Here is an 18,110-nt window from a genome sequence, read left to right as displayed (position 1 = left end):
GAAAGTCTACTATTAACTAACAGTCTACTGTAGTTCAGAATGAGTTATGTCTACAAACATAATGCTGATGGACCAGGATCACTGAGAGAAAGTAACAAAATAAGTAATAAAAATGTTATATAGAATTGTAGAGCGATGAATTACTGACTAATATGTAGTCTACGAATGCTATTTGAATGTCTAGCTCTAATCAAAAAGAACGATATCTGCTAAAACCTCTGTTGGTTGAACCATTTCTTACTTGTGGTGATGAGAAGAGACACCAGTTTAAAGATGTGCTGCATTTTTCTGGAGCAAAAGCCAATAAGACTTGACCTCATACGTGTCTTTCCTGTTGCCTCTGCTCTCCTCATCTGCTCTCTCTGCACTGCAGTCCACATGCAGTACAGCCTGCTCGATCACATGACCCCAGCATCTCACATGTGATTTGACACAGTCACCAGGAGTGGAGATGACCCGTTATAAGCTGAAGAATTAAAAAAGAAAAAAGTAAACTAAGGGGATAAGTTAAAAAGGGAATAATACATACAGAAGAAAACATACACAACAACAAAACCTCAATTCCATTCCATTTTGTCCATGTCCTGTGCTTATGTACAGTATGGCTTATCATACACTGAAGAGGAACAGTGTCCACATGACAGCAATGGAAGCTGGGTAACCTCATGCTTGTGTGTTACAGTGGGTAACTTAGCAAAACAATTTTGCTTTGTAATTAAATGAGCATTACAATAATCCATGCATGAAGGCATCACAACATTTTCTGGTGCCCTATAAATCAGAGCCCAGATTTTTACCGTATGTTGATATGGATATAACATGGATATGATATCTATGATACGAACTTGGGTATTCCAGGTAATGAACAGGAGACATGGCATCTGTCTTAACTCCACTTTAATCCTGCATAACTTCATCCTCACTTATATAATATCTTTCCACCATCTGGCATGACCACCCAGAATTATTAAGAGCTGCAGAGATGATGCTGCTAGAGCTGATTCCAGCTCCACCCACACTGAGTTCCTGTCCAGGTTCTCCACACCAGACTGAGTTCCTGTCCAGGTTCTCCACACCAGACTGAGTTCCTGTCCAGGTTCTCCACACCAGACTGAGTTCTTGTTCAGCAGTGCAGCTGATCTGTGAGACTGAGTTCTTGTTCAGCAGTGCAGCTGATCTGTGAGACTGAGTTCTTGTTCAGCAGTGCAGCTGATCTGTGAGACTGAGTTCTTGTTCAGCAGTGCAGCTGATCTGTGAGACTGTGCACTGCTAGACGCACAGTAATACAGCGCTGTGTCTCCAGCATCCAGACTGTAGATCTCCAGAGAGGATTTCTCGACTTCTCCTCGGCTTAGCTTGTATTTGGAGTCTTTATATGGAGCCACTATTTCTGCATATCCTTTATTCATGGAGAAAGCAACAAGGCTCAGCTCCCCATGTCTGCTCTGCCTATACCAAAACATGTAAAAGTAGGTGCTACCATTATGTTTACAATATAGTGTTTCCTCATTGTTCTTTGTTAAGATGTTCTCAGGATTTTGAACAATGTTTAGTCCAGAACAACCTGCAAGGCATAAAAGTAACATTTTAATGATGTGACATCAGAATAATTGCCAACATTGTTTTTACGTTAAAACTTAACCCACCCTTTCTGAGCAGCAAACCATGAAAAACCAATAGTAGCCACATTCCTGACGTTTAAATACGAATACAGCGACAGGACAGGAGACCATAGAGACAAGAGTCAGGCTACCTTTTGATCTGGCTCCTCCTGCAATCTTTTGAGTGATCCATCAGATGACATCATTAGTAAGAGCTGGAAGTGACATCACAAGCTTTCAACTAATTTAAAAAAGTTTTAAGATTTAATCACCGTATGAAGTCTTACGATTTTACTTCATCTTGTCTAAGAAGATCATTATGTTACTTTGTTTCCCATATGGTGGATCAATACAACACTCTAAGGTCCATGCTGTGGCCTCAGCTGGGGTCAGGAAGGAACACTAACGTTTGTAGCATTAATATGGAGGAGGACTTCTGAGATCCATCAGTCAAAGTGTTATTCAATTATTGAACAGAACAAAAGGTAGTAACACTTTACTTGGAGGTATACGTAAGAGTGACATTATGACACTGTCATGAGCACACTGTTATAACACATATAACCCTAAGCCTAACTTTCATGACGATAGAAGTGTTACAGTATGTCATGAACGTTTATGACTTGTTTATAATGTTTATGAGCTGTTCATGACAGTTTCATGTCACTCTTATGTAGATAGATACTGTACCTTCATGTAAAGTGTAACCCAAAAAGTGACCAGACCATAGTATTAGCAACTCATTAACATTTAGAGGCTAGGAGGGACTTCTGAAACAGAGTACAGTATATGCCAAGAGTTTGAGAAGTGCTAGGTTCACCCATCAAGGTTCTCATCAAGGTTCACTCTATAGGATCGCTGCCCGGAAGTACTTCCCACGTGCCTCTGATGTTTTTTTTTATTGGAGTAAAGATTAAAGATGAATAGAAGAAACATCCTTTTCTCCAATGAAGACCTCATGCTTTTCACAAAGTGTACTGTATTTGTGACATGAACTTGTCGGAATGTAGCTTTGTTTTTTTCTAACATTTAAGCAGTTCAACTGAAACTAATAAAAAATAACGGCCTCCTTTTGGTGTTCAGGATATTATGAGAGATATCATCTCTCTCAGCTGTGATGAGGTTGTTGTGCTGTTGTGCCGCTGAACGGTGTCACTGTGCAATACTGGTAGCACAGAAGTATGTGGCAGAGTCTGCAGATACCAGATCCTTAATCTCCAGCGAAGAGTTCAACAGCTTTGGACGAGTGAAATTGTATTTCGACTCAACAAAAGGCTTCTCTATTTTTGTATTACGTTCACCTAAAGAATAACCAATCATGCTCAGCTCTCCATAGTTCTGCTGTCTGTACCAGTACAGATTGTCGTGATTTGTATCATCATGATAACAGTCCAGGGTTACGGTTGTGGTTTGTACTGGAATTAATGAAATTGGGGGAGTTTGGTGAATATTTACTCCAAAAGTCGACCCTGTGGAACAACAGATATAAACAACTTTCAATAAAAAAATCATACAACAATAAATGTTACGAACAGAAAAATAGTAACACAGACACAGAAAGTCTAAAATATTATTTAACAGTCTGGAACTTGATATAGATGTACACAGAGACGAGTATAATCTGTAGTTTACGAATGCTAACTGCATGGCTAGTGCTATCAAAAAAGAATTGCAAAAGACGTTGAACGATTTCCTATACTTGTGGTGATGAGAAGAGACACCAGCGTAAAGATGTGCTGCATTTTTCTGGAGCAAAAGCCAATAAGACTTGACTGTTGCCTTTGCTCTCCTCATTTCTTCTCTCTGCACTGCAGTCCACATGCAGTACAGCCTGTTCGATCACATGACCCCAGCATCTCACATGTGATTTGACACAGTCACTAGGAGTGAAAATGACCCGTTATCCTTAAAGAAGAGTAGCATTGAGAGATTGAGACAAAATAATAGGGTACAATCAAGAGAAGATTTCAAAAACAAAAGTTAGCTAGCAGGATAAGTGATGAAAAAAGGGAACAATAAACTACGTTAGAGGAGAAAGTAACCAAATATATCAGTTGCATCAGGCCTGTGTTTGTGCATGCTGGATTATTATTGGTATACACTGGAGGCACACACACCCTACTAGTGCACGTTGTGTCAGGATATTATGAGAGATATCATCTGTCTCAGCTGTGATGAGGTTGTTGTGCAGTTGAGATGCTGAACGGTGTCACTGTGCAATACTGGTAGCACAGAAGTATGTGGCAGAGTCTGCAGATACCAGATCCTTAATCTCCAGCGAAGAGTTCAACACGTCCGGACGAGTGAGTGTGTATTTAGACTCATCAAAAGGTTTCTCTATTTGTACATTATCTTTATTGAGAGAATAAGCAATCATGGTTAATTCTCCATTTGTCTTCTGTCTGTACCAGAACAGATAACGATGATTTGTATCATCATGCTGACAGTCCAGGTGAACTGATTCAGTTGTTATGGGAATTAATGAAATTGGTGGAGTTTGGTGAATATTTACTCCAAAAGTGGACCCTGTGCGACAACAGACAGACAACTTTCAGTCATGACATCATACATCATATAACTCCTAAATAAATATTACATAAAGAATGATACTAACAAGGAGAGTCTACTAATATTAACTAACAGTGTGGTACTGTTCAGAAAGAGCTCTACCAGCAAATGCCTCCTTACCTGCACTGATGAGAAGGCAGAGCAACAAAGACATCTGCTGCATTCTGCCCGTGTGAAAGCCTACAGTATGAGAGCTAGCGTGCCACGTAGCTTTTGTTGTTGCCTTTGCCCCCGATGGCTTCAGTCCCTGCGCTGTACTCAACATGTCATGTGCTTGATCACATGATCATCAGGCAGTACAAATCAGGTAGCATCATGACGTCCTCTTGAAGGAGGAAAGTGATATTGCAGTTGACACGCAGACCTGCTCATCTATCTTTTTTTGGAACAGTTTCAAATTTGCAAGTTTAGAGTCTGTAAAAGCATTGTTTTTTTTCTTTGCAATGTTCACTGAAAAAATGGTCCTATCCTAATTGATGTTATTGAGGAGGAAAAATATATTGTTATGAATGTGTGAAATGAGACACAAATGATGAAAGATAACCTCTTTCATATTTCAAATACTAAATAGTATCATCATAACTTGGCATACACCCAGAAGATGTCATCAGGTTAATCATACACATGAAATTTGGTGCAGTTCATAACATTTCATCTGAAGATAGGGGCGATGAAAGCAATATAATATTGCATTTTCATTCTTTACCATTGGGGTGCAAATCACAAAGGACAACCAAGTTGATGCAGGCTCTTGAGACCAACATACAGTACCATAGACATTTTGTCATCCTCGGCGCCACGGTTCAGGTAGTTATTTAGGAAAAAATAGGGGTTTCGGGGGCGCTAGCGCAGAGGTGCAATGCCCCCCCGGGGACCAAACAACATTTTTAGTCTGGGCTACTGGCTACATGCCTACCAAGTTTCATGTGCCCCGGTGTTACGGTATCCTGGGAATCACTGACCAAAAATTCAGGAAGTAGATGACGGGAGAAAAAAAAAGAAAACTTTGACAATCATGACATGATCGCTATGCTAGCTACACTAGCGGCGGTCATAATGATTGCATTGTGTTACTTTAAATACATGAAGTGTAAGTAGTCAGTTAAGGCAGTCACAGACAGCCCTGCATGGGCTTAATATTACAAATATTGCAGGTTATACTCTGTTGAGACATCAGAGGGCAGACTAGATTAATGTATTGCAGATCATATCGTCTCAGCTGTGAGGAGGTTGTTGTGCTGTTCAGATGCTGAACGGTGTCACTGTGCAATACTGGTAGCACAGAAGTATGTGGCAGAGTCTGCAGATACCAGATCCTTAATCTCCAGCGACGAGTTCAACACGACCGCACGAGTGAGTGTGTATTTTGTATTAGTAAAAGGTTTCTCTATTTGTGCATTATTGTTCGCAGTAGAATAAGCAATCAAGTTTAATTCTTTGTTTGTCTTCTGTTTGTACCAGAACAAGTAGAAATGAGTTGTATCATCATGCTGACAGTTCAGGATCACAGATGTGGTTTGTATCAGCTTCAATGAGATTAGGGGACTTTGTTGAATATTTACTCCACAGGTGGACCCTGTAAAAACAGACAAACAGTTTTCAGTCATGATATCATACAACCATAAATGTCACAATAAGGCAGATGGTAACAAGGAAGGTCTACTAATAACTAATAACAATAACTAATATTCATTATCGGTTTATGAAAAATCCTTTTGACACACCTAGGTTTCTGTCAATATTCTGATTTCTTCGAGACCTTAAACGGATTATTGCTGTTACCCAATCATTGGCAGTATTTTGTTTTTAGTGTGCAAGTAAATTCGTTTACTGATTTGGTTTCTACAATCGGCACTAATGATATTGGTGGCCACTGGAACATCTTTACTCCAGCGGAAGACAGTGGTCACAGATTTTCTTTTTTCAAATTTGATATGTCTACAGAAATGGATGTAATCGGTCCTTTACGTTTTTTGAATCCGCAAAAAACTCTGTCAGTTGAACCATTTCTTACTTGTGGTGATGAGAAGAGACACCAGTGTAAAGATGTGCAGCATTTTTCTGGAGCAAAAGCCAGTAAGACTTGAGCTCATACGTGTCTTTCCTTTGCCTCTGCTCTCCTCTCCTGCTCTCTCTGCATTGTAGTCCACATGCAGTACAGCCTGCTTGATCACATGACCCCAGCATCTCACACGTGATTTGACACAGTCACCAATATTGCAGGTGTTACTCTGTTGAGACATCAGAGGGCAGACTAGATTAATGAATTACAGATCATATCGTCTCAGCTGTGAGGAGGTTGTTGTGCAGTTGAGATGCTGAACGGTGTCACTGTGCAATACTGGTAGCACAGAAGTATGTGGCAGAGTCTGCAGATACCAGATCCTTAATCTCCAGCATGGACTTCAACACGTCCGGACGAGTGAGTGTGTATTTTGAACTACTAAAAGGTTTCTCTATATTGGTGTTATCTTTCCCAACAGAATAACCAATCATGATCAGTTCTCCATTGATCCTCTGTCTGTACCAGAACAGATAACCATGAGTTGCATCGTCATGCTGACAGTTCAGGGCCACAGGTTTGGTTTGTATTGGCATTAACGAGATTGGTGGAGTTTGGTAAATTTTTACTCCAAAAGTGGACCCTGTGTAACAACAGATAGAAACAACTTTCAATCATGACATCAAACATCATACAACTCCTGAATAAAAATGACAAAAAGCATGATACTAACAAGGAGAGTCTACTAATATTAACTGACAGTATGGTACTGTAAGAAAGAGCAGAAAGAGCTCTACAGTACCTGCAAATATCTCCTTACCTGCACTGATGAGAAGGCAGAGCAACAAAGACATCTGCTGCATTCTGCCCGTGTGAAAGCCTACAGTGTGAGCGCTAGCGTGCCGCGTAGCTTTTGTTGTTGCCTTTGCCCCCGATGGCTTCTGTCCCTGCCCTGGACTCAACATGTCGTGTACTTGATCACGTGATCATCAGGCAGTACAGATAGTCAGGTGGCATCATGACGTCCTCTTGAAGGAGGAAAGTGATATTGCGGTTGACACCCTGGGTTCTATTTTGCTATGTAGGCCTACTCATCTATCTCTTTTAGGGAAAGTTTTAACAATTATTTATTCACAAGTCTGGAGTCTGTAAAAGCAATGATTTTATTTATTTGCCATATTCACTGAAACTGTAACTAGTCAGTTAAGGTAGTCACAGACAGTTCTGCATGGGTTGAGTATTAAAATGATTGCAGGTGTTACTCTGTTGAGACATCAGAGGGCAGACTAGATTAATGAATCGCAGATCATATCGTCTCAGCTGTGAGGAGGTTGTTGTGCAGTGAGATGCTGAACGGTGTCACTGTGCACTGCTGGTAGCACAGAAGTATGTGGCAGAGTCTGCCGGTACCAGATCCTTAATCTCCAGCAAAGAGTTCAACACGTCCGGACGAGTGAGTGTGTATTTAGACTCATCAAAAGGTTTCTCTATTTGTACATTATCTTTTCCAGCAGAATAACCAGTCATGTTCAATTCTCCATTGTTCTGTTGTCTGTACCAAAACAGCCTGTAATGACTTGTATCATCATGCTGACAGTTCAGGAAAACAGATTTGGTTTGTATTGGCATTAATGAAATTGGTGGAGTTTGTTGAATATTTACTCCAAAAGTGGACCCTGTAACAATAGACACAAAAATGTTCAATCATGCAACAATAAATGTTACAAACAGAAAAATAGTAACACAGAAAGTCTACAATATTATTGAACAGTCTGGATCTGTTCAGAAAGAGTTCTATCTGCAAACGGCTACTTTTCATCATGCTGACAGAACAGGATTACTGATTTAGTCCCTATATCGACATAAATGAAATGGATGACCGCTGTAAATCTTTACTCCAAAGGTACGGCGTGTGGTAATAGAAAGAAAATGTTCAAGACAAAGTTCAAACTTGATGTAGATGTACACAGAGATGAGTATAATCTGTAGTTTACGAATGCTAGCTGCATGGCTAGTGCTATTAAAAAAGAATTGCAAAAAACTTCGTCAGTTGAACGATTTCTTATACTTGTAGTGATGAGAAGAGACACCAGTGCAAAGATGTGCTGCATTTTTCTGGAGCAAAAGCCAATAAGACTTGAGCTCATACGTGTCTTTCCTGTTGCCTCTGCTCTCCTCATCTGCTCTCTCTGCACTGCAGTCCACATGCAGTATAGCCTGCTCGATCACATGACCCCAGCATCTCACATGTGATTTGACACAGTCACCAGGCGTGGAAATTACCTGTTATAAGCTGCTGTCATTCACTATAGCAGGTCCTTACAGTAGAGTAAGAAGATAGACACAATAACAGGGTAAAATCAAGAGAAGATTTTGAAAACAAGAGTAAGCTTCCAGGATAAGTGATGGAAAAGGGAACAATGAATTACATCAGAGGAGAAAGTAACAACATACTGTGTATCAGTTACATCTGTCTGGTGTTTCTGCATGCTGGATTATTATTGCGGGATTATTATACACGGGAAGAGGAAGATATGATGTCAATAAAAGCTGGAAACATCCCACGATGGTGGCCCACTCATGTTTGTGTGTAAGATGCACTTGGCATGTTCTAAGACTTAATCGCCATGAAGTGCATCTACTGTACTACACAAACTAGGATTGTTGCTTTGTTTCTGTAGCATTTGACCCATTCAAGTAAATTCTATACAGAATACAGACACACACACACACACACACACACACACACACACACACACACACACACACACACACACTAGTGCATGTTGTGTCAGGATATTATGAGAGATATCATCTCTCTCAGCTGTGATGAGGTTGTTGTGCAGTTGAGATGCTGAACGGTGTCACTGTGCAATACTGGTAGCACAGAAGTATGTGGCAGAGTCTGCAGATACCAGATCCTTAATCTCCAGCGTGGACTTCAACACGACCGGACGAGAGAGTGTGTATTTAGAACTATTGAAAGGAGTCTCTATATTGGCATTATCTTTCCCAACAGAATAACCAATCATGACCAGTTCTCCATTTGTCTTCTGTCTGTACCAGAACAGGTTGTAATGAGTATTTTCACCATGGTCACAGTCCAGGCGCATTGATTCGGTTCTTATGGGAATTAATGAAATTTGTGGAGTTTGGCGAATATTTACTCCAAAAGTGGACCCTGTGTGACAACAGACAGAAATGACTTTCAATCATGACATCATACATCATACAACTCCTGAATATTATTATTGCAAAAAGCATGATACTAACAAGGGCCGGGTTTCCCAGAATTGTTAAGAAGCTCTTAAGTGCTAAGAACTTCTTAGGAGCGCCCTAAGAACGTTCTAAGAACGCTCCTAAGAAGTTCTTAGCACTTAAGAGCTTCTTAAGGAATCTGGGAAACCCGGCCAATGAGAGTCTACTTATATGAACTCACAGTGTGGTACTGTTCAGAAAGAGCTCTACCTGCAAATGCCTCCTTACCTGCACTGATGAGAAGGCAGAGCAACAAAGACATCTGCTGCATTCTGCCCGTGTGAAAGCCTACAGTGTGAGCGCTATAGCGTGCCGCGTAGCTTTTGTTTTTGCCGATGGCTTCTGTCCCTGCGCTGTACTCAACATGTCATGTGCTTGATCACATGATCCTTAGGCACTACAGGTTGGTCAGGTATCATGACGTCCTCTTGAAGGAGGAAAGTGACATTGTGGTTGACACCCTGGGTTCTATTTTGCTATGCAGGCCTACTCATCTATCTTTTTTAGGAAAAGTTTTAACGTTTATTTATTCACAAGTCTAGAGTCTGTAAAATCAATGATTTAATTTATTTGCCATTCACTGAAACTATAACTAGTCAGTTAAGGCAGTCACAGACAGTCCTGCATGGGTTGAGTATTAAAATGAATTAAAATGCAGGTGTTACTCTGTTGAGACATCAGAGGGCAGACTAGTTTAATAAATCGCAGATCATCAGCTGTGATGAGGTTGTTGTGCGGTTGACATGCTGAACTGTTTCACTGTGCAATACTGGTAGCACAGAAGTATGTGGCAGAGTCTCCCACCTCCATAGCCTTGATAGCCAGGGAGGACTTTAACACCTCACGGCGGGTAAGTGTATATTTATTTGTTTCCTTAAATGGCTCCTCTATAGTGGCACTATCTTTACCAAATGAAAAAGCGATGAGTTCCAGCTTTCTGTTGTTCTGCTGTCTGTACCACATCATACATAAATAGGAGCTGTCATCAATAGTACAGGACAGAGTCAATGATTCGGTTTGTAAAGTTTTGATGAATTCTGTGGCTCTTGCAAAACATTCACGCCAACTGTAGAACCTGTGTGGAAACAGAATATTTAAAAATGTGTACTCTCACAATCTTTATGTAATGCATTACTTATCAAGAAATACAGTACAGTATGTTCTCAAGCAAAATGAAGTGCTGATTAGTTTCTTACTGAAGAGAAGAGACACCAACACAAAGATCTTCCACATTGTAATGATGAGACCCACTGTCACTTGAAAGCATGACACAGCCTTGCCTTTGCTCTCTTTCCCTGTGTGCCCATCACCATGTGCACCTACCGTAAGCCTACAGTAATATACTGTAGTCACTCACTGATCTCCCCATGACTGTCATACGTCAACTGATGTCATTGGACCTCATGGTCATGAGTGAACTGACGTCATTGGACATCATGGTCATGAGTGAACTGATATCATTGGCCATGAGTGAACTGATGTCATTGGTCATGAGTGAAATGACGTCATTGGCCATCATGGTCATGAGTGAACTGATGTCATTGGACATCATGGTCATGAGTGAACTGATGTCATTGGACATTATGGGTCATGAGTGAACTGACGCCATTGGCCATCATGGTCATGAGTGAACTGATGTCATTGGACATTATGGGTCATGAGTGAACTGACGCCATTGGCCATCATGGTCATGAGTGAACTGATGTCATTGGACATTATGGGTCATGAGTGAACTGACGCCATTGGACCTCATCATGAGTGAACTGACGTCATTGGACATCGTGCGTGAACTGTAGTCATTGGACATCATGGTCATGAGTGAACTGATGTCATTGGACAGTAGCTATTGGCATGTGTGAGATGGCCTCATGTTTGTGTTCCACCTCTTGATTTTACAAGTCAGATACCTTGTAGAAAGCATTCCTCTCAGGGGGCTATCAGTGACCAGGTTCCTGGTTCTGTGTACTGAGTAGTGGTTCTGGTTCTGTACTGATGATACCAGTACTCACACTGGCATAGTGGGGTGTTTGATTTTGATTTGGGTTGATGCTTAAAGTTCAATCAATGGAAGAAGCTACACCAGACGCGCACATTCGAAAAAAATAGACCCATCTTCTAAAATGGATTTTACGCGTCGCGAATGGAACGCTTCAGTTACGCGTCTGGTGTAGCTCCCCTGTCAGCCCTCTGCCATCGATCCCCCAACTCCCTACCCCCACTCAGCTCTCAGCCCTCAGCCCTGCGCCTGGCTCTGCACTTCAGCTGGAGGTTGTTGTTCAGCTGAGTTGCTCCTGTGAGTCAGTGTGTTGAACTGGGGGCACAATAGTACACAGCTGCATCTGCAGCCTCCAGGTTCTTAATCACCAGAGTGGAGATTGTCACTTCACTACGCGTTATTTCATATCTAGCTTTGTCAAACGGAGGCTCAATAGTGCCCATGGTTGCTCCAGAAGAGAAGGCCACCATCTGTAATGCCGGGCTGTTTGCCTCCTGTTTGTACCATGCTAGTCTGTAGTACTCTGAATCATTGTGGGCACATCGAAGTGTTTCATTTGGGGTTCCTGCCTGGGAGAGTAAAGCCAGAGGTTCCTGAACGATGCTTATTCTTTGAGATGTACCTTGAGATGCACCTTCAAATGAAAATGATAAAGAATATTTATTATCCAAAGTTTGATTTTAAAACATGATATTTGTGCCACATCCCTCATCATTTTTATCCAATATACAATTACAAAAAGGACTTACTTGTCAACAGTAGAAGAGCTATGACAGCATTGTGCAAATGTATGCTGTCAGACATAGAAATACCAAAACATGTGTTCTGCATCTCTTGTAGTTGTCTTCGATCGTCTGATATTGGTGCCTTGATCCGCTGCTCCTCGCTCTCTTTCTCTCTCTCACACACACACACACACACATACTCATGTCTAAAAACGCCACTCCCTCTTCCTTGGTCTGGTTTTTGTACAGCCCCTGTGGGGGTCTGAATTGAGGTGCTCTGTAGCGCAGTAGTACTGTGCTGAGTCGCCTGGCTCCAGCTGGGACACGTTCAGGATCATCAGGTTCTGCTTGGGTGTGTAGATGACGTTGCAGCGAGAGCGCAGTCCACTGTCTTGGACGTTACCTACTTCATCCGCGATGTAGTCCAAGGTCCGTCCCCAGACGTGCTGTCTGTACCATGACAAGGTGTAGCTCACCATGTCCTTAATGGAGCAGCTGATGGACATGCTCTGGCCAGGCTTGACCAACAAGTCCTTCGTAGCCTGGACGGGACTATAGGAGTCAGGCTTACTGGACCCTAACCTCTCCGACCCTGTGGAAACACACACACACACACACACACTTAAGCCTTAAAATGGGTTGTTAATGAGCATATTTTCATATGGGCGCAGCGCAGGTGACTGCCTCTTGTCTGAATGCTGGAGAAAGGGAAGCTTCAATCTGTACTTACAAAGATTTATAAGGAGAAACTGAAGAAGAAGAATGCAGTGGCATGCCTTCCTTGCCATCCTGTTTGCAGTCGACTGACTTCACTGAACAATAATTCTGGAGACCTGGTTGTCACTTAAACTTAGAAAACAGCACCCCCTACAGAAGACTCAGTGCAGTGCAATTTGATTGTGTGGTGATGAATAAAAGAATAACCTCAATGCTGTGACATCTGTGATTATGCCAATGCAATTCTTTCTAAACTGCAGATTACACTCTTTTTGTTCAGTGTTTGAGCAACAGAAATGGAAGCAGGGGCTCGATGAGTTCAGACTGATCTGTCTTCTTCACACAGAGAGACAGGCAGACGCTTCTTGTATGGAAGCGCACGCAGCCTGCTGCACTGTGACTTGCAGCGCAGTAGTAGGTGCCGCTGTCCTCTGGGGCTACATTGGAGATCTGCAGGCTGAATATGTTCGCGTCCTTGACTAAGCTAACTGCAAGATGCTCAGTAGGACTCTCGTATTCTTTCATGAGGAATTCTATCGTTGTGCCATAGCCACGTTGCCTGTACCACAGCATGGTTTTGCTGCCCATGTCAAGCATGCTGCAGTTCAGTTGCAGAGTTTTGTGTTCAGGATTGACAGTCACATCGCTGGGTGACTGGTCTATCGCGCCGCCACAGACATCTACAGGGGAGTGGAGAAGAGGAGGGTGTTATAGGGTGGATTAGGATCAGAAACAACCTTATTACCAACAATCCTGCATCAGAATGTCTTCAAAATATGCTATATTTGCCTATGCAGGAAATGAACAGCTCCTATGAATATAGCAATGAAGCTGAAAATACGCATAGATCCCAAGTGTTTGGCTATTATCAGTCCTCTACAGTAATTTCCCGCATATAAGCCGCATTGTGTATAAGCCGCAGGACAGTGTTTTATGGAAGTTAAAAGAAACAAAACCATATTAACACCATATTACCTGCCCCCCTGTATTAACCTCATAGCTGAAGAAATTTAGCAAAATTAATGTATAAGCCGCGGCTAATAGTCGGGAAATTACGGTATCCATTACCCTCAGTGTAGCTCAGCAGCACCAGTGCACCCCAGAGGAGCAGCCGACGCATGATCTTCTGAACCAGATCCCTGTAGGTCCTGTCCACTTCAGAGATCACTGTGTCTGAGCGGAAGTGACCAGTGTGTGTGTGTGTGCGTGTGTTTTGTGTGTGTGTGTCTCTCTCTCTCTCTCTTACTATGTGTGTGTGTGTGTGCGCATGTATCTCTCTCTCTCTCTGTGTGTGTGTGTGTGACGTGATGTGGTTCAGTCTGTGGGGGGTTTCTGTTGCCAGTTGTTGCTTGGCTTCGTCACACACCTGCTTCAGTATGCCCATAGAGGAAGCTTCGTAAGTGTACTGGTTAGGTACACGTGGTGTACTGGTTAGGGCTACGGGCTTGTAACCGGAGGGTTGCCGGTTTGATCCCCGACCAGTCCACCACAGCTGAAGTGCCCTTGAGCAGCTCACTGCTCTGGGTTAGTGTGTGATTCACCTCACTGTGTGTGTGCTGTGTTCACTAATTCGGTTAAATTGGGTTAAATGCAGAGCAACGAATTTCCCTCACGGGATCAAAAAAGTATATATTCTATTCTATTGTTTTTTGATGACTCTGTTGAAGTGGCCCCTACAGAGGAAGCTTCTCATGGCACTTGCACATGTAATTGCACCCCCACTAGACTGCTAGTCATGCTGCACATGATGTACACTACAGTATGTTCTCTATGGAGCCCGTCAGTCAGGTGAGAATCATCTGAGCCCTCTCCGTCTTTCAGTTTGAGCTCAAACTTTTTTTGCCTTGTTCCACCCATAATTCCATGGCATCTCATCATTCCATTTCAGCTGAGTTTGTTTTTGTGGCTCTAAAATCGCCTCCTCGGTCAGCTGTCGGTGATTATTCAGACAAGGAACAAAACAGGTGAAAGGTCCTCATTGCAGTGATAATGTGCTGAATGTGTAGATCTGTTTAGCTCTGAGGGCAGGGACCATAAAAAAGCACCATTGCTTGAAAAGAATGACAAGAAAATGAACACATGTCTGGTATGTGGTACCCTCTACTGGTACTGAACCTACAGTAAGATCTGTAAGATCTGTCTTTTACAAGTTTGCTTCATGAGCAGAAACACAATGAAATGTGTCTTCATAACCTTACTCTCAATCACGCCCCATACAGCATGTATTCTGCTGTGAAAAGCTGCTTCAGTCAGATATGTAAGACCACCTAAGATACTATCTATAAAGTGCCTTTGGAGGTTAAGTGAGCCAATCAAATACCTTGAAATGAGGCTTTTCAGTGAATTCCATGTGTTGAAAGGTTGTTAATGTTGAATGAAATATAGCAGTATTCTCAGCATATAGCTTTGCACTCTTAACATCATGAGAAATGGACTGATATGCTGTCCAACAACACACTGCATTTCTAAGGGTCATGCTGAAAGAGATGCATTTACAATTGTAGTGACAGATAAACGTACAGGTATCTAAACAACACAAATGAAATAACAGTAAACCTTTGGAGTACAGAGCATGAAGTGGCTTCTTATGAGTGCCAGGGTTTGAGTAAGGGAGGGACCTGCAGTTTAATTGCTGTGGGTTCTTTGGCTGCACAGAAGTACACAGCAGAGTCTTGTAGATTTAGATTCGAGATTGTCAGTGATGAGCTGACATCGGATATTCTTTTCATCTGAAACCTTTTCTTAGTTTTTTCAAGCTTGAATTTGTCCTCATAGGTAGGTTCAAGGGTGCCATAAATATATCCAATTAATTCCATAGTGGTATTACTGACTGTCTTATGAATATACCACAACATAACATCAAGCTTTGTGTCATCATGGCTACAATTGATCTTCATTTCTCCATTAAGTTGTGCTGTGAATGATCGAGGCTGATCAAATGTTACGCCAACGGTGTACCCTATTGGGAGAGAACACAAAGCTTTAAGACCACAACATAAATGACATCAAACATAAAACAACATCAAATTACTTCAATTAGTAAGTATTCACCTTAAATAAGTATACATATGGCCTGCTTAAAACAGCAAAAACGTACCTAACACTTGGCATAACAGTAGAAGTTGATACACCATCCAACTCATGATCCTGCTTTGACACAATTATACACAAATAGCTATGAGCCAGAGCACATCACCATCTGCACTATGAGCCAGAGCACATCACCATCTGCACTATGGGAGCTCAGAGCAGAGTGATGGTGACTGCATTTGTTATGAACTTTGCAATGTCTCCCCCTGCTGGCTTTCAACTCCTGCACGGCTTGGAAGATTTAGCTCACACATGATTGAAAGACCAGATGATGGAGGTCTGATGGAGAAAAATGTCTACATAACTGTTCATAGATTGTAAAACAAAGGTTTACATAACTGTTTTTAGATAGTAAATACAGCCCAGATAGTACATATATTTTTGTAGACTTGCAACTTGTCTGACTATTTCTTGTTCTGATGTAACTTCAAATAACAGTTAAATAAATACATTTACAATATGACATGAGGACATTCATAAAATAAGCTGTGTCTTCTATTGCCTTCAATGAATAATAACTGCTTTTGATGATTATTCTAGTGAGTGATCTTTACTCTTACATTCATAGATTATGTTGGAAAAGCAGTCTACTGTAAATGATGGGGAAATGTCATTCTAATGATGCTCTAAACAATGTTTACTCAGTTGTTGTATGTGCTTTGGATGTCTAGTAAAGTCTGTGAAGTGTTGGTGCAACTGTACACAAACAGATACCTGTCATGGTGCCATTTTATATTCAAATGAACGAATATAGGCATGCATCTTCCCTCCATGTGAACTGCTTTGATGAGGGTTTTGGGTGAGGGAGCTGTACTCATCTGCAGCACTGTGATACTAGCAGCACAAAAGTACACAGCGGAGTTGGATGAGTTCAGATTTGAGAGAACCAGTGATCCAGCAGTAGTCCCATTCCTCTTCAACTCAAGCCCACCACCCGAAAAGTCCTGCTCATATGTGGGGTCACTACCACTGTAGCCATATCCAATGAGAGCCAAGGCTGTGCTGTGACTGGTTTGGCGGTACCATAACATGAGTAGAAGGCTGCTGTCATCATGGCTGCAGAGGATTTCTTCTTTTCTGCTGTCATGTTTAGCTAAGATGTTTGGTGATTGCTGAAACTTCGCACAATTAGTGGTCCCTGTAAAATAAGACAACTTAGAAAAATTACAAATGTATACAACATAAGTTGAAAACTGAAAAATATATTGTAAATGGAGTTAATTATTTGCATGAGTGGATCAGTACTTAACATGACATAAAGATGAGAATGGCCAGCTGAGCAGTGATGTGAGACATTGTTCAGGTGAGCAGCTCCTGATGCTCCTCCGACTCCTCCTGCTCTGAACACTAAAGTCTGATGCACTCAGACGTCTCCAGTGAGCGGCATCATCCAGTGAGCTCACACACTCTTTGGGTACTCCTCCCTCTGTTGGACATTACTGCCAAAGAGACATGTTTTTTTTTCCAGACACGAGACATCAGATTTACACAATCATTTGACTAACAGACCTTAAGTTCTCAATTATTGAATAGAATTAGTGGAAAAGTTGGTTGTTAGATTATGGGTAAGGTAAACAAGATTACTGCTAAGGTGTTTCTAGGGAACATATGGTGGTTGCTATGCTAAATAAAGCGATTTATATGCTGGTTGCTAAGGTAGTTGTGTTGTTGCTTTGGTGGCTGCTAGGTTAACATTGTAGTGGTGGATTCTTGGTTGTTGCTAGGGTAATTAAGATGTTTGCTAGGGTGTTGCTAGGGTACATTTTGTGGTAAGGTTTATTGGCTTGTTGCTAGGGTAATCATGTTGGTTGCTAGGTTGATATTATACTGGTGGTTGCTAAGTTGGTAGTGTAGTTAAAGGTAAACTATGCAGGACTGGCGATTGCAACGCCGGTTTCGCTTTCGCTTTTTGTTTTCTCTCGTTTTATGCTTGCATATTTCTCTGCAGAGCTTCCCCAGAGCTTCCCCCGAGCTTTAGCGTGTATTTACAAAAGTCCTCAATCGGTCAGTCTGCCTTTTCATGAGCATGATTGAGACTTCACATGAGACTTCCTGGTCCATGAGTGCGTGCCCGAGGATTGGCTATAGACCACTAGGGCTGCCAAAAAAAAACATTGTTTGACCGGTATTGACTCATTTAATCATATATAACA

The 18,110-nt window shown here is 41.7% G+C and overlaps 1 protein-coding gene and 2 gene segments (V, D, J or C); all 3 read right to left on the bottom strand.

Moving 5' to 3' along the window:
* Positions 1–6,408: 6,408 nt before the first annotated feature.
* On the bottom strand, positions 6,409–7,113 carry LOC134067714 (T cell receptor beta variable 30-like). The segment is given in 2 exon segments: positions 6,409–6,814; positions 6,992–7,113. Coding segments are annotated over 2 exon segments (360 nt in total).
* A 4,614-nt stretch (positions 7,114–11,727) lies between these two features.
* LOC134068048 (Ig kappa chain V region BS-1-like) lies at positions 11,728–12,306 on the bottom strand. The segment is given in 2 exon segments: positions 11,728–12,059; positions 12,175–12,306. Coding segments are annotated over 2 exon segments (414 nt in total).
* A 2,912-nt stretch (positions 12,307–15,218) lies between these two features.
* On the bottom strand, positions 15,219–17,298 carry LOC134067712 (uncharacterized). The gene is made up of 4 exons (XM_062523123.1): positions 17,208–17,298; positions 16,672–17,095; positions 15,965–16,014; positions 15,219–15,826 (listed from the first exon to the last, which is right to left on the bottom strand). The coding sequence occupies exons 1-4, from the start codon at positions 17,251–17,253 to the stop codon at positions 15,453–15,455; spliced, it is 894 nt and encodes a 297-aa protein (XP_062379107.1). The 5' UTR covers positions 17,254–17,298; the 3' UTR covers positions 15,219–15,452.
* Between the last annotated feature and the right edge of the window lie 812 nt (positions 17,299–18,110).

Source organism: Sardina pilchardus, chromosome 20 (assembly GCF_963854185.1).
Source record: "Sardina pilchardus chromosome 20, fSarPil1.1, whole genome shotgun sequence".
In the NCBI taxonomy this organism is placed as follows: domain Eukaryota; kingdom Metazoa; phylum Chordata; class Actinopteri; order Clupeiformes; family Clupeidae; genus Sardina; species Sardina pilchardus.
Note: the sequence above shows the minus strand (reverse complement) of the source record. Positions and strands in the feature narration are given on the sequence as shown.

Bases quoted from the DNA above. Each gene is read 5' to 3' on its own strand.
- LOC134067712 (XM_062523123.1), bottom strand. From the start codon at position 17,253: ATGTCTCACATCACTGCTCAGCTGGCCATTCTCATCTTTATGTCAT. The intron at 17,096-17,207 runs GTTAAGTACTGA...CTTATTTTACAG, and splicing joins CATTCTCATCTTTATGTCAT to GGACCACTAATTGTGCGAAG. The intron at 16,015-16,671 runs GTATCTGTTTGT...GTGTCAAAGCAG, and splicing joins ATAAAATGGCACCATGACAG to GATCATGAGTTGGATGGTGT.